At 41.8% G+C, this 26,560-nt stretch overlaps 1 protein-coding gene across 2 annotated transcripts in view; it reads left to right on the top strand.

Annotated features, from left to right (window-relative positions):
- The window catches only part of ADAMTSL1 (ADAMTS like 1), a 956,942-nt gene that overhangs the window by 199,451 nt on the left and 730,931 nt on the right, over positions 1-26,560 (top strand). For both annotated transcript variants that reach the window (XM_056519753.1, XM_056519743.1), the window contains exon 2: positions 11,603-11,722. In XM_056519753.1, the coding sequence (XP_056375728.1) occupies positions 11,603-11,722 (120 nt within the window). The remainder of the gene's footprint in view (positions 1-11,602; positions 11,723-26,560) is intronic.

Below are 26,560 nucleotides of genomic sequence, written 5' to 3' on the forward strand. Positions count from 1 at the left end.
TCAAGCTTCTTTATTCATATTAAAAGGCTTGACAGCATTAGCACACATAGGGGAGAGTGAGAGGGCGTGCGGGGAGAGAGGAATGGGCGACGGTCCGTATTTGTGCTTGCAGCGCTTCGTCAGGCCCCCTAATCAATTTCTAACACAGGTGAGCTATAAAGGTAGCAGGAGAAACCATTACCATGGAAACATAACAACACACAAAAATGTAACTAATAATGTATTAATAAAACCTTTAAAAACAATGACACCTGTAAACGTGAGACACAGAGAGGAATGACATAGACTCAGAAAGGATTCTTTTCTATTGTGTCATTAAGGCCTAGACCAGATGTCGCATTCAGTCTGGAAATCCATCTAGATTCTTTTAATAATAGCCTCTGATGTCTATCCTCCCTTGTTCCGGATATTCCTATCCTTTCTAAAGCTGCAAACCGGAGACACTTAGTGGATCCACTATGGTATGTATTCACATGCGCGATCAGTTTCGTGGCTCCTACACCAGTCTTAAGCGATCTAAAATGCTCTCTTATGCAATGAAAAAGTGGCTTAATTGTTTTCCCAACATAAAAATGGTCGCAATCGCAGAAGACTGAATAGACCACAAAATCCGATCTGCATGTGATAAACTGTTTCACCTTAACAATGTATCCACCCAGCTTCACCTCTTTCAAACCCGAGTTGTGGCCGCATAATGAGCACGTACCACAGGCGAAATTACCAGTAGATCTATGTTCAGACAACCAGTGTGTTTTTGATGCGTTTTTCTTCTCATTATTTATCTTTTGTTTTTTGATGTACCGTATTTATCGGCGTATAACACGCACTTTTTAGGCTAAAATTTTTAGCCTAAAGTCTATGTGCGTGTTATACGCCGATACACCCCCAGGAAAGGCAGGGAGAGAGAGGCCGTCGCTGCCCGCTTCTCTCCCCCTGCCTTTCCTGGGGTCTAGAGCCCTGCTGTCGGCCCTTCTCTCCCCCTGGCTATCGGCACAGCTGCCCGTTCTGCCCCCCTGACTATCGGTGCTGGCGCCCCATTGCCGGCACCGATAGCCAGGGGGAGAGAAGCGGCGCCGACAGCCAGGGGGTGCCGGCGTCGCTGCCCCGTTGCCTCCCCCCATCCCCGGTGGCATAATTACCTGTTGCCGGGGTCGGGTCCGCACTGCTGCAGGCCTCCGGCGTGCGTCCCCTGCGTCGTTGCTATGCGCTGCACGGCGCGGCGCATGACGTCATGCGTCGCGCCGTGCATAGCAACGACGAAGAGGACGCACGCCGGAGGCCTGCAGCAGCGCAGACCCGACCCCGGCAACAGGTAATTATGCCACCGGGGATGGGGGGAGGCAACGGGGCAGCTTCTCTCCCCCTGGCTATTGGCGCCGGCAATGGGGCGCCGGCACCGATAGTCAGGGGGACAGAACGGGCAGCGACGCCGATAACCAGGGGGAGAGAAGGGCCGGCAGCAGGGCTCTAGACCCCAGGAGAGGCAGGGGGAGAGAAGCGGGCAGCAACGGCCTCTCTCCCCCTGCCTTTCCTGGGGGTGTATCGGGGTATACACGCGCACACACGCACCCTCATTTTACCATGGATATTTGGGTAAAAAAATTTTTTTACCCAAATATCCTTGGTAAAATTAGGGTGCGTGTTATAGGCCGGTGCGTGGTATACCCCGATAAATACGGTACTCGCCTATGGTTGTGCTTCTTCTGTGTGTCACAATGGGCATCTCTGCTGTATATTCCTGTAGATCCTCGTCCTGCTGTAAAATATACCAGTTTAGAGGTGAAGCTGGATGGATACATTGTTAAGGTGAAACAGTTTATCACATGCAGATCAGATTTTGTGGTCTATTCAGTCTTCTGCGATTGCGGCCATTTTTATGTTGGGAAAACAATTAGGCCACATTTTCATTGCATAAGAGAGCATTTTAGATCGCTTAAGACTGGTGTAGGAGCCACGAAACTGATCGCGCATGTGAATACATAACATAGTGGATCCACTAAGTGTCTCCGGTTTGCAGCTTTAGAAAGGATAGGAATATCCGGAACAAGGGAGGATAGACATCAGAGGCTATTATTAAAAGAATCGAGATGGATTTCTGGACTGAATGCGACATCTGGTCTAGGCCTTAAGGACAGAATAGAAAATAATCCTTTCTGAGTCTATGTCATTCCTCTCTGTGTCTCGCGTTTACAGGTGTCATTGTTTTTAAAGGTTTTATTAACACATTATTAGTTACGTTTTTGTGTGTTCTTATGTTTCCATGGTAATGGTTTCTCCCGCTGCCTTTATAGCTCACCTGTGTTAGAAATTGATTAGGGGTCTGACGAAGCGCTGCAAGCGCGAATACGGACCATCGCCCATTCCTCTCTCCCCCGCACGCCCTCTCTATGTGTGCTAATGCTGTCAAGCCTTTTAATATGAATAAAGAAGCTTGATTCACCCTGCAAGACTTGGTGAGTGCTCCATCTTTCTTACCTTGTACATGGAACTGCTACTGACTTTTTACATGTGACCCCCGGGAGGCTCTGGACAGATTATACACCTGTGTGCCGTGGAAGGCTGAACCTCAGTGCCGGGTCTCTCTTTGTATAGGACTGTTCTTTCTGGAAGTCTTTTCAGTCTGACCACAGTGCTCTCTGCTGACACCTCTGTCCATGTCAGGAACTGCCTGGTGCAGAGAGGTTTGCTATGGGGATTTGTTTCTGCTCTGGACAGCTCCTGAAATAGACAAAGGTGTCAGCAGCGAGCACTGTGGTCAGACAGAAAAGAAATTCAATAAGAAAAGAACTTCCTGTGGAGCATACAGCAGCTGAATAGTACTGGTAGGGTTGAGATTTTCAAAAAGAAGTAGTTTATAAATCTGTTTAATTTTCTGGCACCAGTTGATTAAAAAAAAAATGTTTTCCATCGGAGTACCTCTCTAACTCCTAGACCTTCCCTGATCCTGTCCACGACACATGACAGAGGGATGTCTATGAGTATGTAGATTATGCATGTTGCTGCAAATAGGGCTACACACAAACAATCAATGTTATAAATGCAATTGTTGCCAATACATATACAGTACATGCATTTTACCAGCTAATTGTGGATAATACTATACAACCCTATGTTGCTGGTCAAAAATTGAGCAGTTACTGTGGTGAAATGAAGATGAATCTGAATATAAATTAAGGCAGATTTCTTTACTTAGTTAAGGAGAATATTGTCAGCACTGAATGGGTTCCTGTAAATGATACCTCTACTGGCCAGTATAATTATTGGTCACTTCTATTGATACTGTTCATGCTTCTATTTGCTATATTTCAGATTGAACAGTTTTATGTTACTCTATGTTATGTTCAGAGGATTGTTTATACATAAATTTTACAGCACTCTTAAGAAGTTTGTAATATATAAGTCGCTGACATTTATCCAATAGTGAAATAATTTGAGAGCATTTTAGTAACCTTTGTTTATTGTGGAATACAGTAAGCTGCATACTTGGTTTTTACCCTCATGCCAGTTGGAGAATATGTCTTGGAGCCAAAATAAACTTAAAGTCAATTGCACATGTGACTTATGATACAGATGACAGCCCGAGTAGTCTGTCCGTGAGCACATTAACTTTATTATAAGTTTAATAAACCATGCTGTGTGGCACTGCTGCTTTTGCATGTGCAGTTCGAGTGAGTTAGCTAAAGCCCCCCACCGCTTTAAAGGCCTAGAAAATATGTAGCTAATGGCTCCAAATAAGTGAAACCTGGAATGGTACAGGTAATGTGTTATCTTTGGCTACTCATAAAGCTCAAATAATCTGTAAAAATGGATCTTGTTTCGCTGGACACACATGATGTTTAAGGCTGCAGTGCCAAAAAGCGCTTTCAGCTGTGTTGTATGGTTGGGTTGGTAGTCTCACCAATACCTACATGGCAATGATTTGAAAGCCTGCAGTATGTCTTATAGGAGTATCCTTATTTGGCTTGTGTATTGTGAATGAAATCCAGCATTTATTTTTTTTGGCTTGGATACCTTCAATAGTGCAGATTGTTTAAAGGGGTACTCCACTGGACAAAAAATACTGCATCAAAAACTGTAAAAAATTAAAATAAAATAAAAAATACAATGTGGGAAAACACCCTTTCTGCATCAAACTGCTCAGTGTTAATGGCAAAGGAAAAGCGATGATGATGGAATCCACCAACATAAGGAGCTAGTTATTGCTTTGAGCTATGACACAATTAATTGTGTTATTTGATTATTATATGATTTTATTGAAGCCAAGCTGAATTATACAGACTTTGTTTTAGTCCACTTTTATTTATATCAGCTAAAATGCTTCCATGGTTCCCATAACTAACATTTCCTTATTTGCAAATTTATATATAACTCTGTATTTACCTTCAAAGCTATGGAGAAAAAGTTGGCTCTGTATACACAGAAATGCGTAAGTGATGTTTGGATTTGAAACTTAAATGTTGGACTTTGTGGTCATTTGAAAATCTCTCACATACGTAACTATAAAAGTATATTTTTTACTGTAGTACTTTAATGTTTAGGAGTGGCATTATGTACATTTCCTTTACCAGAGGTTTAGGATTACAGTTTGAAGCTTTCTGCATTCATAGTATAGTGAAATATTAATGTTGTTATGCTAAGTGATAATTGACAAGTTATATGCTGTCAAAATATTTGGCCTGTTTCTACTGCAGAAGGTCAGCATTCAGCCGGTAATAAGCGTGTCAGGTTCATGGCTGAAAATCAACATATCGCATCTTCAGTAGTAAAGCAAAAGGCAATGAATCTGAAACTGGATAGTCCAGAATTCCTTCTAGTGTGGCATCCAACAGAAATATTTGTAGATGTTGTGTAGCAGGAAAATGATCAATGGTCAATGCTTTTCAGGAGTTGAAAGCAGAAGTGTAATTCAAAGGATTTATTTGTTTTGGTCACAGAGTGGTAGTGTGCCACACAAGATGAGATCCAGATGGCAAAACCATTTAGGATTTTGTGGCAAGTCTTGTTGAAACACATGGTTTTACAGTCATTTTTCAGTAGACTGTAGGCAAATTGCCCTAGGTAATATTATTCTCCTATGATCATAATGTAGGAGCCCACTTTTAGGGCTAGGTAAGTAAAGCTGTAGATAATAGAATTTTGAGAAAGTGACATGGATTTAAGTGTAAAAGGAAGTGGTCTATCCTGTGTCACCGGACTTCCTGTAAACAACATAACGGCTTCACCTAACAGATTCCCCTGACCGCTCCCAACCCACTCCCTTTTTTTACCCAGCTCTATCTGTATGTCTAACCATTTATACAAAGATGCTGTAACTATATCTATGGGACACACACCAGTAGTTAAGTCCATACACTGATTAGCTGCAGAGTTATAACTGTCTGACTCTGATAGGTGTTGTGAATCGATCCTCTAGTATTGCCCTATGTGATGCAGCCTGACACTGCTTTCTTGTGTGTTGGAGCTAAAGTAAAAGGGAAGAAAGGAGAAAGACTGAAGCTGATACTCTATAGTGTGAGTCTAGGCTGGTGGCAGCCATCTCTTCTGTCTGAGTTTATATTTTCTAAGCTTTCTTCAATCAAGTCTAAAGTCTAATTCAAGCTCACCTAAGTCAATTCAGCAAGTCAGTCAGTCTGTCCAATTCAAGTTCAGACCAGTCTTAGCTAAATCCAAGTCACAAGTTAATCTGCAAGGACTACAAGTCCCATAGTGCCAAGAAGCAAGTGTGGTTCTTTGTTGAATTCTTCAGTGAATATTGCAATAAAGTGAACTGTTCCTGTCTGTATAATGTTGCAAATTCCTTAAAGAGTACCTGTCACCAAACTAAACTTTTAATAGATTGTTCCTTATGTAATTATAAGACACTTTGCTTTTTATTTGCTGTTAAAATTATCAACCTTTATATGTTTTTAACCACTTAGGGACCCAGGGCATACAGGTACACCCTGGTACTTAACCCCTTAAGGACCCGGGGTTTTTCTGTTTTTGCACTTTAGTTTTTTCCTCCTTACCTTTAAAAAAAAAATCACAATTCTTTCAATTTTGAACCTAAAAATCCATATGATGGCTTATTTTTTGCGCCACCAATTCTATTTTGTAATGACATCAGTCATTTTACCCAAAAATCGACAGCTAAACAGAAAAAAATCATTGTGCGACAAAATTGAAGAAAAAACGCCATTTTGTAAATTTTGGGTGCTTCCATTTCCACACAGTACATATTTCGGTTAAAAGGACACCTTATCTTTATTCTGTAGGTCCATACGATTAAAATGATACCCTACATATATAGGTTTGATTTTGTCGTACTTCTGAAAAAAATGCAGGAAGATTTATACGTTTAATATTGTCATCTTCTGACCCCTATAATTTTTTTTATTTTTCTGAGAATGGGGTGGTATGAGGGCTCATTTTTTGTGCCATGATCTGACGTTTTTAATTATTAATAGCTTTTTATAAATTTTTTCTTTTGAACAGCCCACTGTTCCAAAGATCTGTCAAATGCCAGTGGGGTGTAAATGCTCACTTCACCCCTTATTAATTCTGTGAGGGGTGTAGTTTCAAAAATGGGGTCACGTGTGGGGGGAACCCACTCTTCTGGCACCACGCTGGGCTTTGTAAACGCACATTGCACCCGACTTCTATTCCAACCAAATTCTCTCTCCAAAAGCTCAATAGCGCTCCTTCTCTTCTGAGCATTGTAGTGCGCCCGCAGTGCACTTTATGTCCACACATGGGGTATTTCCATACTCAGGAGAAAATGTCCCCCAAAGTTTGTAACCCCATTTCTTCTATTACCTCTTGTAAAATTTTGGGGAAAAACTGCATTTGAGTGGAAAAATATGTATTTACACATCCAACTTTAAAGAAAAGTCGTCAAACACCTGTGGGGTGATAAGGCTCACTGTACCCCTTTTTACGTGCCTTGAGGGGTGTAGTTTCCAAAATAGTATGCCTTGTGGTTTTTTTTGTTTGTTTTTTTTCTGTTCTGGCACCATAGCGGCTTCCTAAATGTGACATGCCCCCCAAAAACCATTTCAGAGAAAATCACTCTCCAAAAACCCATTGTCGCTCCTTCCCTTCTGAGCCATCTAGTGCACCCACAGAGCATCAACATATTTCCTTACTCAAGATAAATTGGGTTACAAATTTTAGGGTGATTTCTCTCCTTTTACCCCTTGTAAAAATTCAAAAACTGGGTCTACAAGAACATGCCTGTGTAAAAAATAAAGATTTTGAATTTTCTCCTTCACATTGCTGCTATTCCTGTGAAACACCTAAAGGGTTAACACACTTTCTGAATGTCATTTTAAAAACTTTGAGGGGTTCAGTTTTTATAATGGGGTTCATTTATGGGGTATTTCTAATATGAAGGCCCCTCAAATCCACTTCAAAACTGAACTGGTCCCTGAAAAATTCCTTTTTTTTATTTTGTGAAAAATTGGAAAACTGTTGCTGAACTTTGAAGGCCTCTGATGTCTTCCAAAAGTAAAAACATGTCAACTTTATGATGCAAACATAAAGTAGACATATTGTATTTGGGAATAAAAATATAATTTATTTGGGATGTCCATTTTCCTTATTAGCAGAGAGTTTCAAAGTAAAAAAAAAAAATCAATATTTTCCAATTTTTCTTCAAATTTTGGAATTTTTCACCAAGAAATGATGCAAGTATTGACAAAAATTTACCAATAACAGAAGTAGAATATGTCACGAAAAAACATTCTCGGAATCAGAATGAAAAGTAAAAGCATTCCAGAGTTATCAATGCTTAAAGTGACAGTGGTCAGATGTGCAAAAAATGCCCGGGTCTTTAAGGTGAAAATGGGCTGGGTCCTTAAGGGGTTAATGTCACTGAAAAAATGCCCACAAGGCGGTTCTGTTCTGTTCCCTACTGCAAGTCAAACAGTTGGTCTCTTCCCCTCCCCCCCACCCCCAGCTTGACAGGAGACCAGAGTCAGTAATTGCACAGCTCTCACAGGCGTCACGCCTGCTGGGGAACGCCCACTTTCCCTTGCCAGGAGCTCCCACAATGGGACCAAGGGGGAAAGTATGATACAGAGCTTTTTGAAGCTCTGAGACTTTTTTTTTTAAAGGCAGGAGTGGTGTTAGGAGTAGTTAGGAATATAATCTGAGTTAGTTTAGAAAATATGGTTTAATGACAGGGATTCTTGAAGTGAAGTTAAAGTGGTTTCCCTAACCTTGCATTTAAGGTGTTTCTTCACACCTGGCACAGGCAACTGCTTATCATTGGTAGTGTGGTGGTTAACCCTCCTGGTGTTACTAATTCTAGGCAGGGTCGCAACACCCCACAGTACATCGTACACACCACCCTTAGTCACCACATACATTTAAAAACACAGAAAATGTGAAAAAATGTATTTAAAAACAATGTAATGGACTAAATACCCAATGCAATAAATAAATATTTAGAGGTTGAGTCTGTCATTGAGACCAAAATTTCCGAAAGCTTGCAATTCCAGGATCCAGGGATCCTCCTGCTGCTACCCTCTGTGTTACGCCGAGCGCTCCGGGTCCCTGCTCCTCCCCGAAGCGCTTGCGGCGTTTCTCTCCCTGCAGCGCCCCGGTCAGACCCGCTGACCGGGAGCGCTGCACTGACATGGCCTGCGGGGATGCGATTTGCATCGCGGGACGCGCCCACCCGCGAATCGCACCCCAGGTCACTTACCTGTCCCGGTCCCCGGCTGTCATGCTCTGGCGCGCGCGGCTCCGCTCTCTAGGGCGCGCGCGCGCCAGTGCTCTAAGATTTAAAGGGCCAGTGCACCAATGATGGTGCCTGGCCCAATCACCCTGATTAGCTTGCACCTGTTCCTTGCCCTACTTATACCTCACTTCCCCTGCACTCCCTTGCCGGATCTTGTTGCCTTGTGCCTTGAGAAAGCTTTACTGTGTTACCCATACTGTGTTCCAGACCTCCTGCTATTCCACCATTGACTACGAACCTTGCCGCCTGTCCCGACCTTCTGCTACGTCTGACCTTGCTCTTGTCTACTCCCTTGTACCGCGCTTATCTCAGCAGTCAGAGAGGTTGAGCCGTTGCCAGTGGATACGACCTGGTTGCTACTGCCGCTGCAAGACCATCCCGCTTTGCGGCGGGCTCTGGTGAATACCAGTAGCAACTTAGAACCGGTCCACTGACACGGTCCACGCCAATCCCTCTCTGGCACAGAGGATCCACCTCCAGCCTGCCGAATCGTGACACTCTGTGATCGTCCAGGTGTGCACAAGGCATACACAGGAGACTCTACTATATTATTTAAAATTAACCCATGCTAGAATGTTTCTTTCTAATGGTCAGAAAAGTGTCCAGAAACAAATACAATCTCCAGGTAGAGAAGAAGTATAGCTTGCAACCACAGAGATGTAAGATGCATACAGAGCGTTATCTGTATGTGTACTTTTGCTGTCTTCCCTTACCAGAGCCTCCAGCAGTACATTAAAGCTGCCATCTGTCATAAAATATTGTGAAATCTAGGGATAATGAGCAGGGGTCATCTGCTAACATGATATAGTAACACATTTATACAAAAAGACCTTTAGGAAGTGTGTATTGTTTTTTATTCTTCCTAACATGCTACAACAATCAAACATATTGCTTATTATTTACTAAGGTCATTGCACATTTTTAGTTTCATGTAGAAAAATAGTATCAACCATGAAAATCTATAAATGACCCTGCTTCTTTAATCTATGTATTCTGGCAGGGCAAACAGCTTTAGATCTTTACTTTCTTTTAACTATATTTGAGTAACAATACCTTATTTAACCATATTACCATGGCAAGTGTGATCATTAACCAAATAGCTATAAATAAGCTGTTCAAAGGAAACATTTGTAATCATGTGCTCTCAGTATTTGGCTGCAGAACATGGCTGGCTTTTAGCATTTGATAGGGCTCTTGTTTGAAAAGGTTACAAGTTAGCAAGGTTTTAGAAGGCTTACTCTACTATATGCTTATTAGATGTCAATCTTCTTATTGGTGTCAAAACCTTCAGTCAACTATGTAACCTGCAGCAATAGCGTGATAGTTGTAGCTGACAAAAACAATCATCAAATCCTCACAAGCAATAAATCATGAATATCATTGTGTGAGAAATAGCTATTTTATCTATCTTTTCTCCATTTTAGTTAATTTTGTTAGATTCTGCTTGATAAAACAGAGTGTCATCTGCTCTATTGGCATATACCAATAACAATTTATAATTGATGCTCCAATGAGAAGCAGCACTATTTCTGGCCATTATATAACGTGTATATAATGCTCCATGGTCCAATTGGTGATGCAAAAATCAAGCCCTTATATGGGTCTACAAGTGCAAAATTTAAAGCGTTATGATTTTTAGATGGAGAGGAGGAAAAAAACGAAAGTGCAAAAACAAAAATTGGCTTAGTCCTTAAGTTGAAAATGGGCTGAGTCCTTAGGGGGTTAAGGATTTGCTCACAGGTAGTATTCTGTTCAGTATTTTGCTTAGCAGTTTGCTAAGTATTTTCAGTCAAAACCAGCATTGAAACTGAAATGCACCTTTTCAGTGTAGGTTCAACACCTGGTTTTGATTTAGAAATACTGAGCAAAATATTGAACAAAATATTGACCAAAATACTCCATGGCTCAAAAAAATAAAGGGAACTCTAAGATAACACATCCTAGATCTGAATGAATGAACTAATCGAATGAAATACTTTCGTCTTTACATAGTTGAATGTGCTGACAACAAAATCACACAAAAATTATCAATGGAAATCAAATGTATCAACCCATGGAGGTCTGGATATGGAGTCACACTCAAAATCAAAGTGGAAAACCACACTACAGGCTGATCCAACTTTGATGTAATGTCCTTAAAACAAGTCAAAATGAGGCTCAGTAGTGTGTGTGGCCTCCATGAGCCCGTAAGACATCCCTACAATGCCTGGGCATGCTCCTGATGAGGTGTAAGATGGTCTCCTTAGGGATGTCCTCCCAGACCTGGACTAAAGCATCCACCAACTCCTGGACAATCTGTGGTGCAATGTGGCGTTGGTGGATGGAGTGAGACATGATGTCCCAGATGTGCTTAATTAGATTCAGGTCTGGGGAATGGGCGGGCCAGTCCATAGTATCAATGCCTTCCTCTTGCAGGAACTGCTGACACACTCCAGCCACATGAGGTCTATCATTGTCTTGCATTAGGAGGAACCCAGGGCCAATTGCACCAATATATGGTCTCACAAGGGGTCTGAGGATTTCATCTGCTGCGGGACCCCCATGATCAGACATCTTATCCCATATCAACAGTTTACAGTAAGGTCCAAAAATTGCATACAGTCGGAAAAAGACCAAACCAGAGTCACTAGTTGGATCCCTGAAATTAATTAGGTGCAGCACCGGGTAGGAAGGAAGATAGCGGAGAAACACACTGCCAAGTCAAATAACCTGGAAATAGGAGGGGAGAGGAGTAGAATCACATGTTGCAAGAATGAGCCAAGCACAGGGGCATGACTACGTACTGACGTCACGACTAGTGGCTGTAATCATTAACTATCAATGAAAGACAAATTGAAATATAAATTGTTTATTTTTATGTTATATATTTTTTTCTTTTAGGTATTTAGCGATCATGCACAGGGAGCGGTGTTTCTTCATGAATTTCCTCTAATAAGAAGAGAAAATCATCAGGATGAATTTTTAGCTGATCTGATGAATACACATAAGATTGAAGATCCGGTAGGATGGCTTTCTTTATCTGTAAATATTTGTATCTAAATGGCCATATTGTGATCTAGAAATGAAATGTTGTATCAATTGATGAATTAAGGTTGGTTCGGTTTCTGTATATTTCAGTAAGTAAAAGGTCCAACTACAGTACGGTATAGAAGAGTAAATCTAATGGGCTCCCTTGTTTGTTTCAATGTTATCATACTGATAGTGCCTACTATTTTTCTCTATGTCTGTTACATATAATTTGTGTATAGTCTGGATTTGTACGAGGCTTTGACTAGAAATATAGCTTCCCAGCTGCTATCAGTGACATAATGGTATAAATTGACAGCCTACTGTACTTAATCTATGCAGAGGTCAAGAAGCTGCTAAATTCCAAGCTACTACCCTGTGGATTTAAGGTTATGTCTGTTATATAATATTTTCATTATGGTTATGGACACCAGCTTACAACTGGTGCTGAAACTTTTCATGTTATTTTGTTTTAAGATCTGTTTAACAGTTAAATGAGAACTATGGCATGCGATGTCCATGGACGATTCATATAATATGTTGGCATTAATTTCAACCATCGCCGAATTGCTTCCCTATTACAACTATGGAGGAACGCCATGAACATTTAAGCCATATATGTAATCTGTTGCCAAAGATCTGTCATATAGTATACTTGAAAAATGATGAATTGCATTGAAAGTTTAAGAAAACATATAACACATTGTTGGATATATTCAGGCTTTATTTGCATTTTTTGTGTATTATGTAACATATAGTGAATAACTATACTGGGCTTAGTTTATATTGGATGCTGGTATATGACTGAAGAGGCTTTTTTTTAGGGGCTGTAATATTGCTGGCTTAGCCTTAGAATAGGCCACTAATACTTGATCAGTTGGAACCTGATTCCTGGGGAACCTGTAAGATGTGAGAAAAAAGGGACCCAACCAACCAATGATAGATTGATATCCTATTGTAAGGAAAAGCTATCAATGCTTCAGTTTTGATAAAGCTCTTTAAAATACTAGGGTTCTATACTTTTTAGCAACATAAATACAATAGCAGAAAGCACCTTCTTAATGCACTTCCCATTATAAAATATTTACTAATATTTGTAAGAGCTGCGGAATCTGTAGGCGCTATATATAAATAAATAAATAAATTTACTTATATTAATGTAAATTACAGTTTACAGAGCCGATATTATAGGCTTCTGAGTGAAACAAAACTGCAAATTATATACAAAACTACATAATACAATGAAACCTATTTTGAAATTGCCACCCAAAATTGTAGGGCAAAATCATCTTCTAGTGGGATGTTCCTTTTAGAGAAGGCCAGTACAGTGGTCCCCCAACATACGATGGCCCTGAAATACTATACTTTCAACATACATTGGCCTCTCAGAGCCCATTGTATGTTGAAGGCAGCCTCAACATATGATGCTTCTGTGTGTTGGGGCCATCGCAACTATCCAGCAGCACTGAATGCTTCAGCAGTCTCTAAGGGGACGGCAACCAGTGTATGGTGGGTGGGCTCCATACTGGCGGTTCCCAGCTGATTTGTGTAGCTGGGGGCCAGGGTTAATAGCCAACATGCGACGATTGTGGCGGGCAGCTATTAACCCTTTAGATTGCTGCTGTCAAAACTGACAAGCGGTGTCTAAAGGGACATGTAAATACTCCCTGGTGGTCCAATGGGATGGATGGCCCAACGCAGCGTGATTGCGGGGGGGGGGGTTGGCGATCCACTGTGAAGGTAGCACAGATCACGCAGATCAGTTGAGTTCTATGGAACTCCATTGATCTGTATGAAGAATCTAATGATTCCTCCTAAAAGTTCCCTAAAGGATCAATAAAGTTTAAAAAAAAGTTTAATATAAGTTTAAAGAAAACACACCCATTAACCCCTTCCATAATAAAAGTTTAAATCACCCTCCTTTTTATTTCATAATAAAAATAAACATATGCGGTATCGCTGCATGCGCAAATGTCCTATAAAAATAAAATGTTAATTAAATCGCACGGTCAATGACATATACATAAAAAAAATACCAATGTCCAAAATTGCTTTTTTTTGGTCACTATTCATAGCCTAAAAATTTTTATAAAAAGGGATCAAAAAGTCCCACCAAAACAAAAATGATACCAATAAAAACTATTGAGCATAGCGCAAAAAATTTGCCTTCTTATAAACCCGTATATGGAAAAATAAAAAAAGTTATAGGGTTCAGAAAAGGACATTTATAAACATATTAATTTTTGTGAAAATATTTATAATTTTTCAACAGAAGTAAAACAAGTTGGGCATCATTTTAATCATATGGACCCACACACGCTCAATACACAATGGTCGGCTCCAGAACCAATTACTAGTTTTCCCTAGACATATGTACTGAAAATAGGATGGTTTCAACATACAATGGTCCTCCTGGAACCAATTTATATCCTATGTTGAGAGACCACTGTATATATAGATTATAACGGAAATGTAATTCACTGAAATATTAGATTACATGCTGCCCATATCAGTTGATAGGGGAAATAGCTGGAGAGATATAAAAGAAGAAAAAAAAAAGAGAGATTGCAGAGAGTTTAGAGTCTAAAGTTTAATAGTTTTATATCTTACCCCAGCTTTTGGTTCTCTTACAGTGCACAGAACTCCTATATAATATCCTCCATGCTGTTGCTTCTGAGGGTGGGCTATGGAGACACGGGGGAGCAGGATCTTCTCTGTATGTGTAGTGTTTGGGAGGCATAAAATAGGTTTGGTGGGAAATGGCATATACAGTACAATGTAATAGCCAGAAATAATGCTTCTCCTCTTGTACAAACACGTGACAGTATATCCCGAAAAGTTATCAGAAATAACAAGGAGTTTATAGTATTATATTTTACCCCAACCTTTGATTCTATGCTTACAGTGCCTAGTACTCTTATATAATGCCCTCCAAGCTTTTGCTTCTGAGGGTGTGCTCTGAAGACACGGGGGAGCAGGATCTTCTATCTATGTGTAGTGTATGGTAGGCATCAAATAGGCATGGTCGAAAATGGCACATACAATGTAATGATCAGAAATAATGCTTCTCCTCTTGTATAAACACATGACAGTATATCCTGAAAAGTTATCAGAAATGACAAGTATGTTATAATCTTGAGCTGACCATGGCAATATGAAAACCCTGTCATTGGGGCTATCATTAGTATGACCCTGGCTTAAAGGACCTCTGTAGTGAAAAATAACTTCTCTGCTATCCATAAGTTATAGATCGCTGGGGTTCCAACCACTGGTACCCCCAGCAATACTGAACAGGGCCCTGGCAGTCTGCTGGAAGTGGCCATTCCGACCCCGCATGGAGCGGCAGTCGACGCCCCCTCCATGTATCCCATGAGATACATGGAGGGGGCATGTCAGCTGCGGCTTCCTGTGGGGGTCGGAACGGCTGCTTCCATCAGACTGCAAGGGCCCCGTTCAGGATATCCTGGGGGGGGGGGGGAGCAGTCAGACCTAGCTACTCAGAGGTAGTACAAAATAATCACAAAATCTTTAATTAAGTAGGACATACAAATAAAAATTACATTAAAAAGGAGGAAAGGGACATCAGAAGAAAAGGCGGCACACACGGGACTAAAAATTGTGTAATAAACAACAGTAGCAGCAAAATACAGGCTTGGTAGCAGTATGTGCAAAATAGGCATTAAATTGGAACAATGATAAGCTGGCGTAAGGGTCAGGTCAATATAAGACTTAAAGGGGTTATCCACCATAAGGGGATTTTAGTACGTACCTGGCAGACAGTAATGGACATGGTTAGGAAGGATCTGCACTTGTCTTGGTGCTAAATGGCTATGTTGTGAGATTGCCATAACACTGTGGCTAGCTTTTTGTGAACTGGTGTTTCGTGTTTTAGTTTTCTTTTTTTGACTATAAATCCCATAATTCCATTTTCCTCCCTCCCACACATCAGCCACACATCAATGAGCTGCACCCATTCAAAAGACCTGTGGTTTTCAATCAGGGTGTCTACAGCTGTTGCATTAGTTGCAAATTGATCTCTCTCCCACCAAGCGATTGCTCCACCCATTGAAGCAGACAGGCTCCCTGTCATCGGCTGACTAGTGAGTCAGGTCTCGGCCGCATTGCGACCTGGGAAAAATCTGAGACAACAGTCATTTTGTATGCTGTTAAAAATTAATATTGGGGTGAAAATCACAGAAGAATTGTGAGAAAACCCTCACACACAGGTACAGATACTATATTATGAACTACACTAACTTTACAGCCCCCGTAGCATAGTCGCATAAAAAAAATTCCTGTAATACCCCTTTAATAAAGTGCAAATGCAGCAAACATGCTTACAAACAGTACATTAATAGAGTATAGAGCAACAATACCAATCACAGCTACAGTAATGGAGTGTCAGAAGTCCCAGGATGCCGCCAACAAATACCAAAAAAGTGAATATAAGCATACTGTATAACTTTATTGACCCACGCTCACCTACACTATGCACCTACTGATAACAAACAACATTTTCAACGTAAAAAAATACAACATATTGAACCGTATGTATAAGAACATGTATTTTCTACACTCAGTGAACATAATTAATGATGTGCAGCTAGAGTCACTAAGTGGTATGTCTGCAGGTGCCAGGAGGCAGTCTGTGTCACACTTTTAGTTTTCAGCTGTCTAGGAATTTGTTTCATGCAAATTTGATACGGATTACACAATCTGACAAGTGAAGACATTCCGTGTAATACTCAGAAGCTTTTTCCAAAGTGTGCAAGCGTGTCATTCTCCAGCATCCTGCGTAGCTCTCTGTCTGTGAAGAGTGACAGTGAGAAATTCTTTGGGATTTTGGACGCTCAGTGGCGTGTGCTCACTTGAAATAGCTGTCTGCCTTCTAAGGAATGCAACCTACAGCCATTCTTGGCTCCACTTTAGAAGTAAGTCTTCAAGTCAGTCAGATGTTACTGGACTGGATAACAAGACATTTTCACAACCAAGGCTTCTTTTCTCCTATTGAGCTGATTGAAACGGTAAAATAATCTGTTTAAATCATTACTACAGCTGTGGTCATAGAATGGTTGGAAGCTAAATGAATAAATGATTCATATAGATATAAATAAATATAGATCCCTGTAATCGCCTTCTTTTACAGCATATTCCATTGAAACTGTACTCCCATTCCTAAAATATGAGGGTTTATAGTTTGACAATTCAGGGAATCAGTCGAATGGGGGTGAACTTAATTTTAATAATGGGAGTGACCATCGGGTGATGGGCAGGAATATATAGTCAGGGGGAGTTTTTTAGGCATATAAGTCCCTCAGTGTAAAACATTCACGCCCACTGACTGTACAATCCTCCCCATCATATTATTGACTTCATATTGACTCCCATCTGACTCCCTGAATTGTCGGAAAAACTATAAACCCTCAACTTTTTAAGAACGGGAGTACATATCAAGAAACTGTAAAAAGGGCACTCTTAGCTATGACAGCCTAATTTTTTAGGAGTTGGCCACAAGTCCTCTTTAAAGATTTAAAGTTTGTCTATCATTAAGAAAAAACTTTTGACATTTTCTAGAGACATATAAAAAAAGAAAATCCCACAGCACAAAATAAGAGTACCCATCCCTAATGATAGGGTTTGATGCATTTCAGTGAAACGGTAGTCCCATGTTCTGGCCGAAAAAAATCAGAAAAAGGAAATAGACTGACAGTATCAATAAGACAACCCAGTCAGGGCCTGAGTGTACAGCTGGGCGCCCCCCCCCCCCTTTCCCTTTGGACCCATAGACTTGCTTTATTACTGTTTCAGCCCCATGGCCCAGATTGATCAATACCATTCATATGTCCCACTTAAATGTGCCCACTTAAAGTTTTCCTGTTAGTCAAAGCTCTAGTACATACACAATAAATGCTGGAAGTAGTTGGCTTTATTCATTCTATAGAGGTGATAACTGATTACTGTAGCTCCCATTCACTTTAATTGAACCTGCACTGCAGTAACCACTACAAAATGAATGTTGTCGGGGCTTTCAGACATTTATTGTATATGTGCAGGTCTACTGAACAGTTAATCGGTTGGGGTGTCAGGTGTCAGTCTCCAGCTGGGCTAGTGGTAGCACTTGCATAAGTTACTCTTACTCAAACCTGGACCTCAATGGAGCAAACATTTTCTCATGAAATTCAAGGGAACGAATGTTATAACAAGAGGGTGAACACATTAGGTTTTACTGGATTGGGAAATATTCTCTACTACCACTGGGCTACAAAGCACTTTGCATAATATTAATATTAAAATGCTTGTCACTGTACTTGTGAGGAGTGAGGCAACAGCTTTAATACACAGCCCTGCTCTAATAGCGAAGATCAGTGATTTAAACCATTTAACACTTGGATCAGTACTGATTGAGACACATGTAATCCTTGTATGAATAGACAGATCAGGGGCGATTGACGTGTCTCAAGAGTCTCAAGGCTGGCTGACTATGTTCACTGTTATAAGGAGCTAATGTTCTGCCCCAAGAGACTTAAAGGGGAACTCCAGTGGAAACAAGTGGAAAACAAATGCTTTTTGAAATCAACTGGTGCCAGAAAGTTAAACAGATTTGTAAATTACTTCTATTTCAAAATCTGAATCCTCCTAGTACTTATCAGCTGCTGTATGCTCCACAAGAAGTTGTGAAGTTCTTTTCTGTCTGACCACAGTGCTCTCTGCCGACACCTCTGTCCATGTCAGGAACTATCCAGATTAGAAGCATATCTCTATAGCAAACCTCTCCTGCTCTGCACAGTTCCTGACATGGAAAGAGGTGGCAGCAGAGAGCACTGAAAGAGGTGGCAACTTTCTGGCACCAATTGATTTGAAAAAATTTTTTTTCCATCGGAGTACCACTTTAAGCCAGTGCTGAAAAAAAAATGGTGGCCGCATAAAATATTAACACTGTGGGCCCAGTTTGGACATTTCCACTTAGGGGTGTGCTCACTTTTGTTGACAAGGATTAGACAATTATGGCTGTGTGTTGAGTTATTTTGAGGGGCCACAACATTTAACACTGTTATACAGGCTGTGCACTCACTACTTTACATTGTAGCAGAGGGTCATTTCATCAGTGTTGTCACATGAAAATATTCACCCCCCCCCGAATGTATAGGGGATAACTTGCGGTCTGAACGTTGGGAATCCTCACCAAGCCACTGCTCCATTAATCCTCTATGGGCTTTGGGTTTATTGTTAAGCAGAGGTCTGATCCCACCTATCCGCAATTTATTCCCTATGCTTTGTATAGGGGATAACATTGCCAGATGGGAAGACCCCATTAAGTATTACAACATTAAAGGGGTACTCCGGTGAAAAACTTTTTTTCTTTTAAATCAACTGGTGCCAGAAAGTTAAACAGATTTGTAAATTATAAAAATATATATATTGGAGAGGCTCTTGTCTATCTAACTATCAATAATGACCTGGGCTACCCAATCTGACACTTATACCCACAGTGTCTGCAAACATAAAATATAACCTAAAAAATATTGGGGCTCAAGGTCAAAGATATAGGTCCACAAATTTGTTTAAATAATTAATTCAATACAAATATGTGCCATAATCGCATTATAGCACATATTTGTATTGAATTAATTATTTAAATACATTTGTGGACCTATATCTTTGACCTTGAGCCCCAATATTTTTATGTTAGATTTGTAAATTACTTCTATTGAAAAATCTCAACCCTTCCTGTACTTATTAGCTGCTGAATACTACAGCAGAAATTCTTTTCTTATTGAAACTGTTACGCCGAGCGCTCCGGGTCCCTGCTCCTCCCCGGAGGGCTCGCGCCATTCCTCTCTCTGCAGCGCCCCGGTCAGACCCGCTGACCGGGAGCACTGCACTGACACTGCCGGCGGGGATGCGATTCGCATAGTGGGACGCGCCCGCTCGCGAATCGCATCCCAAGTCACTCACCTGTCCCGGTCCCCGGCTGTCTCGTCCTGGCGCGCGCGGCTCCGCTCCTTAGGGCGCGCGCGCGCCAGCTCTCTAGGATTTAAAGGGCCAGTGCACCAATGATTGGTGCCTGGCCCAATCAGTCTAATTAGCCTCCACCTGCTCCCTGTCTATTTAACCTCACTTCCCCTTCCCTTCCTTGCCGGATCTTGTTGCCTTTGTGCCTGGAGAAAGCATTTATTGTGTTTGCCATTACTGTGTTCCTGACCTCTTGCTATATCCATTGACTACGAACCTTGCCGCCTGCCCCGACCTTCTGCTACATCTGACATTGCCTCTGTCTAGTCCTTCTGTCCCACGCCTTCTCAGCAGTCAGCGAGGTTGAGCCGTTGCCGGTGGATACGACCTGGTTGCTACAGCCGCAGCAAGACCATCCCGCTTTGCGGCGGGCTCTGGTGAATACCAGTAGCAACCCTAGAACCGGTCCACCGACACGGTCCACGCCAATCCCTTGCTGACACAGAGGATCCACATCCAGCTAGCCGAATCATAACAGTAGATCCGGCAATGGATCCCGCTGAAGTCCCGCTGCCAGTTGTCGCTGACCTTACCACGGTGGTCGCCCAGCAGTCGCAACAGATAGAGCAACTTGGACAACAGTTCGCCCAACAAGGACAGCAGCTGTCGCAGTTGACCGCCATGCTACAGCAACTTCTGCCACAGCTACAGCAGTAACCATATCCTCCGCCAGCTCCTGCACCTCCTCCGCAGCGAGTGCCCGCTCCTGGCCTCCGCTTGTCCCTGCCGGAAAAATTTGATGGGGACTCTAGACTTTGCCGTGGTTTCCTGTCACAATGTTCCCTACATTTGGAGATGTTGTCGGACCAATTTCCTACAGAACGGTCAAAGGTGGCTTTCGTGGTCAGTTTCCTGTCTGGGAAGGCCCTGTCATGGGCCACACCGCTCTGGGACCGCAATGATCCTGTCACTGCCTCCGTACAGTCCTTTTTCGCTGAGATTCGAAGTGTCTTTGAGGAACCAGCCCAAGCTTCATCTGCTGAGACTGCCCTGCTGAACCTGGTCCAGGGTAATTCTTCAGTAGGGGAGTATGCCATCCAATTTCGTACTCTCGCCTCCGAATTATCTTGGAATAACGAGGCCCTTTGCGTGACCTTTAAAAAAGGCCTATCCAGTAACATCAAAGATGTGCTGGCCTTACAAGAAATTCCTGCCAACCTGCATGAACTTATCCATTTGGCCACCCGCATTGACATGCGTTTTTCTGAAAGACACCTGGAGCTCCGCCAGGAAAAAGACCTTGATCTCTGGGCACCTCTCTCACAGTATCCTATGCAATCTACCCCTGTGCCTCCCGCCGAGGAGGCTATGCAAGTGGATCGGTCTCGCCTGACCCATGAAGAGAGGACTCGCTGCAGAGATAAAAATCTTTGTCTGTACTGCGCTAGTACCGAACATTTCTTGGTGGATTGCCCTATTCGTCCTCCACGTCTGGGAAACGCGCGCACACACCCAGCTCACGTGGGAGTGGCGTCTCTTGGTCTGAAGTCTGCTTCTCCACGTCTCACTGTGCCCGTACGGATTTCTCCTTCTGCCAACTCCTCCTTCTCAGCTGTGGCCTTCTTGGACTCTGGTTCTGCGGGAAATTTCATTTTGGCCTTTTTTGTTAATAAGTTCAACATCCCTGTGACCCGTCTCGCCAAGCCGCTCTACATTTCCTCGGTCAACGGAGTGAAATTGGACTGCACTGTGCGTTATCGCACAGAACCCCTGCTCATGAGCATTGGACGGCATTACGAAAAAATTGAACTTTTTGTTTTGCCCAACTGCATCTCTGAAGTCCTCCTTGGTCTGCCATGGCTCCAACGCCACTCTCCTACCCTTGATTGGACCACCGGTGAGATCAAGAGCTGGGGTGCTTCTTGCCACAAAAAATGCCTCACATCTGCTCTCAATCCTGCCAGTCAAACCCCTATGTCTCCTCCTATACCTGGTCTCCCCAAGGCCTATCAGGACTATGCCGTGCCTCCTCATAGCCCCCGTCCTGGTAACACTCTGCCCTGTGCCAAGCCTCACCCTCTGCCCCCCTCCCCATTCCCACTCCTTCTGAACTGTCTGCCGTTGATGAGCATACCCGAGACTTCACTGTCCCCCAGAAGGAGACTCTACAGTCGCTCCCAATGTCCTCGTCCCATGTGGAGCGATATCCGGACAAAAAGAGGGGGAGACCTAAGGGGGGGGGGTACTGTTACGCCGAGCGCTCCGGGTCCCTGCTCCTCCCCGGAGTGCTCGCGGCGTTCCTCTCTCTGCAGCGCCCCGGTCAGACCCGCTGACCGGGAGCGCTGCACTGACACTGCCGGCGGGGATGCGATTCGCATAGCGGGACGTGCCCGCTCGCGAATCGCATCCCAAGTCACTCACCTGTCATAGTCCCCGGCTGTCTCGTCCTGGCGTGCGCGGCTCCGCTCCTTAGGGCGCGCGCGCGCCAGCTCTCTAAGATTTAAAGGGCCAGTGCACCAATGATTGCTGCCTGGCACAATAAGTCTAATTAGCCTCCACCTGCTCCCTGTCTATTTAACCTCACTTCCCCTTCCCTTCCTTGCCGGATCTTGTTGCCTTTGTGCCTGGAGAAAGCATTTATTGTGTTTGCCATTTCTGTGTTCCTGACCTCTTGCTATATCCATTGACTACGAACCTTGCCACCTGCCCCAACCTTCTGCTACGTCTGACCTTGCCTCTGTCTAGTCCTTCTGTCCCACGCCTTCTCAGCAGTCAGCGAGGTTGAGCCGTTGCCGGTGGATACGACCTGGTTGCTACCGCCGCAGCAAGACCATCCCGCTTTGCGGCGGGCTCTGGTGAATCCCAGTAGCAACCCTAGAACCAGTCCACCGACACGGTCCACGTCAATCCTTCGCTGACACAGAGGATCCACATCCAGCTAGCCGAATCATAACAGAAACACAGAGCTTTCTGCTGACATCATGAGCACAGTGCTCTCTGCTGACATCTCTATCCATTTCAGGAACTGTCCTTTTACTCTGGACAGTTCCTAAAATAGACAGAGATGTTAGCAGAGAGTACTGTGCTCATGATGTCAGCAGACAGCTCTGAGTTTCAAACGGAAAATAATTTCCACTGTAGTATTAAGCAGCTAATAAGTACAGGAAAGATTAAGATTTTTTAATAGAAGTAATTTACAAATCTGTTTAACTTTCTGGCACTAGGTATGAATGGAAGCATGAATGTGATTAGTCCTCCTTCTATATATATGGCCAGCCCGAACCCATAGCTAGCCACGTCCCCTGAGGAAGCTCGGCGAAGCGAAACATATGTAGAGGTTGGCATGTCCTTGGTAAGATTTATTGTACCTATTTGGCACTTTGCTTTACTAGATTCCTGCAATTTATTTACTTGTGTATCTTTCTCAGGCACTGTACTCATTATGTGTTTACATATGCATTGATCTATGTGTATTATCTTAGTTATATGTGACTATCTGCCCTTGTTCATGTCTGTTATGGTATTATTATCTGTGCCATACTGCCTTTTTATGTGTTTTTAACTCAATATTTGTTTAATAAAAATATACTTTTTTCATGATTTTTTGCTTTTGCTGGTATCTTTTGGTTTGGGGTTTTCTGGCACCAGTTAATTAAAAAAAAAATAAGTTTTTCAACGGAGTACCCCTTTAAACCTCAACAATGTTTTTTTATTATATTATTACATTTATTTTTTATAGTATATGCGCTTTTAAGCAGAACTCAACATCATAACAGATTAAATGCATTTTTATGAAAATAAAACTAACTCAGAGCCATAGTTAAATATTGCTGAGTAAATATAATGTACTTGAGTTTAGATATTCTGGACCCCTCCCTTGGCAGAAAGAGCATGTGGATACAATTACCGATGTATAATCATCAGGGTTAACATATAGGGCGCTTACAGCTCAATAGAGTTTTTAAGCAAATTACTCTTACTTACGCCTTGTATCTCTTTTTTATCATTATGGTGAATGTTAGTGGTTAGTGACAGAGTTTCACTCGAGTTTCATGCCTCATTGTTGTCTTGTTTAAAATCCAAGTAAAAACAGTATTGATAGAAATAAAGTTAAGCACATAAAAGGGCACATTAGTGAATCCTATAGTTTATTTATATGTCAATATATCGTTGATATATTGATTTATTTTAAATAGAAAAATATTGCAGCAAAATATTTTCATTATCAACGTAATCAAATCCTGACTACTGAGATAACTTCTCAGTGCTAGGTAGCCCTCTGTCCCCATATAGTTGTTGACAGCTGTATAAGCCAATTCCCATGTGAAGCAAGCTGTCAACCATCTTGTGTCAGGACGAGGACAGACAGGCCCTCTGAACCACCTACTGCTGAGATCCTTCTTATTAGAAGCAGAGCTCAGAAATCTCTGTATACTGTAGTCTTCACATTATACATTATAAGTCTATAAGGAGAGACCTGTCAATCAAGCCCAATGGTTTTGAAAGAGGCCAGCGTGGAGACGCTAAGATGACTATTCTCCTGTTCCTTTAAATTCTGATTTTTATAAAGTAAGAAGAATCAATCATTGCTGGTTTCTATAGAGTAAATTATAGCCTTTTCCTATAGAGTAAATCATAGCCAGCTCCTATAGAGTAAATCATAGCTTGTGCCTATAGAGTAAATCATAGCCTGTTCCTACAGAGTAAATCATAGCCTGTTCCTATAGAGTAAATAATAGCCTGTTCCTACAGAGTAAACCATAGCCTGTTCCTATAGAGTAAATCATAGCCTGTTCCTATAAAGTAAATCATAACCTGTGCCTATAGAGTAAATCATAGCATGTGCCTATAGAGTAAACCATAGCATGTGCCTATAGAATAAATCATAGCCTGTGCCTATAGAGTAAATCATAGCCTGTTCCTATAGCGTAAATCATAGCCTGTGCCTATAGAGTAAATCATAGCCTGTTCCTATAGAGTAAATCATAGCCTGTGCCTATAGAGTAAATCATAGCCTGTTCCTTTAGAGAAAATCATAGCCTGTGCTTATAGAGTAAATCATAGCCTGTTCCTATAGAGTAAATAATAGCCTGTGCCTATAGAGTAAATCCTAGCCTGTTCCTATAGAGTAAATCATAGCCAGCTCCTATAGAGTAAATCATAGCCTGTGTCTATAGAGTAAATCATAGCCTGTGCCTATAGAGTAAACCATAGCCTGTTCCTATAGAGTAAATTACAGCCTGTGCCTGTAGAGTAAATCATAGCCTGTTCCTATAGAGTAAATAATAGCCTGTGCCTATAGAGTAAATCCTAGCCCCTTTCCTATAGAGTAAATCATAGCCAGCTCCTATAGAGTAAATCATAGCCTGTGTCTATAGAGTAAATCATAGCCTGTGCCTATAGAGTAAACCATAGCCTGTTCCTATAGAGTAAATTACAGCCTGTGCCTGTAGAGTAAATGATAGCCTGTTCCTATAGAGTAAATTATAGCCTGTGCCTGTAGAGTAAATCATAGCCTGTGCCTATAGAGCAAATCATAGCCTGTTCCTATAGAGTAAATCATAGCCTGTGCCTATTTCATGCTACTTGCTCTTGGGACAGCTAGAAACTCCTAGCAGGCTTCCTTTAACACAGTACAGTGTAGCGCTATTCTCTTTTGACTTACTTGACTGCAGACCCGAGGAACCATACAGGAATGTTGTCTTCATATTCTTTTTGTTAAAAAAATTTCAATACAGTATAATAGTAAAATGAATTTTATAAAAAGTAAAATTTCAGCAGTTTATTATGGTAAAATCCTACAATGGCAACCAGTCGTCATATCACCAAACCCTGGTTCCGGTACTATTGACTAAGGCTGTGACTTTAATTATTCTAGGTGTAATATTCGTCTATAAGTGGTCTCCTTCTCTAATCAGGTTGTGAACAGAAATATCACTGCAATAAAATGTTTTCCTCATAGAGTTTTTCTTATGTGACTTCCAATGTGGATTCCATGTCAAAATGAAATGTATTTGAAATGTGCTTTCTATTGATTTCAATGGGAATCCAAACAGTATTGCACAGAACTAGAGGGCTACATGAATGATCCAGCAAGCATCATTGTGTGACCCTGTCCGTCCGATACTGTGCTTTGTAATTGGCCTAATAAACTAGCACCAATCTAGATCAGTACTCGTATTAGGTGTAGTGTCGAGCGCGAATATTCGAATAGCGAATTTTTATCGTGAATATTTAGAATATAGCGAAATATATTCGTTATGACGAATATTGTTTTTTTGTTTGCTTTATTGTTTTACAGTTCACATCACAATGATGTGTACTATGTAATTAGAAAGTTATCATCCCTCCCTGCTTCTAGATTGTGGTCCAAAGAAGGCGAATATGTGAATATGCGAATATGCGAAAATTTGCGAATATCGACACTTCCAGAGGACACTGATCCCTCCCTTCTTTTAGCTTGTGGCCAATGAGAAGGATGCAAATACAGGTTAGCAACATCCCTAGCAACCAATAGGAAAATAGTTAGTTGAAAGACATAATCGCGCATACGCATTTTGCGAATTTCATTACGAATTTCGCATTGAAAGAAAGGTCAACAAATATGCGAAATTCGCGAGTATAGAATGAATATTCGTCCATATATTCGCGAAATATCGCAAATTCTAATATGAGCCATGCCGCTCATCACTAATTAGGTGGGGGTTGGGCTGTGTAATACAGTCCGAACTCATTTGACTTGATCAGTAATGGATGTTGTCGGGATGACACGCCACCAAGGTTGATATGGTCACACATGAAATGTATCATCTTGCTAATTTCCATGATTGATAATATTTACAATAAAACTAGAACTTATATATTGAAATTCTCATGTTT

This window comes from Hyla sarda, chromosome 1 (genome assembly GCF_029499605.1).
Source record: "Hyla sarda isolate aHylSar1 chromosome 1, aHylSar1.hap1, whole genome shotgun sequence".
Classification (NCBI taxonomy): Eukaryota; Metazoa; Chordata; class Amphibia; order Anura; family Hylidae; genus Hyla; species Hyla sarda.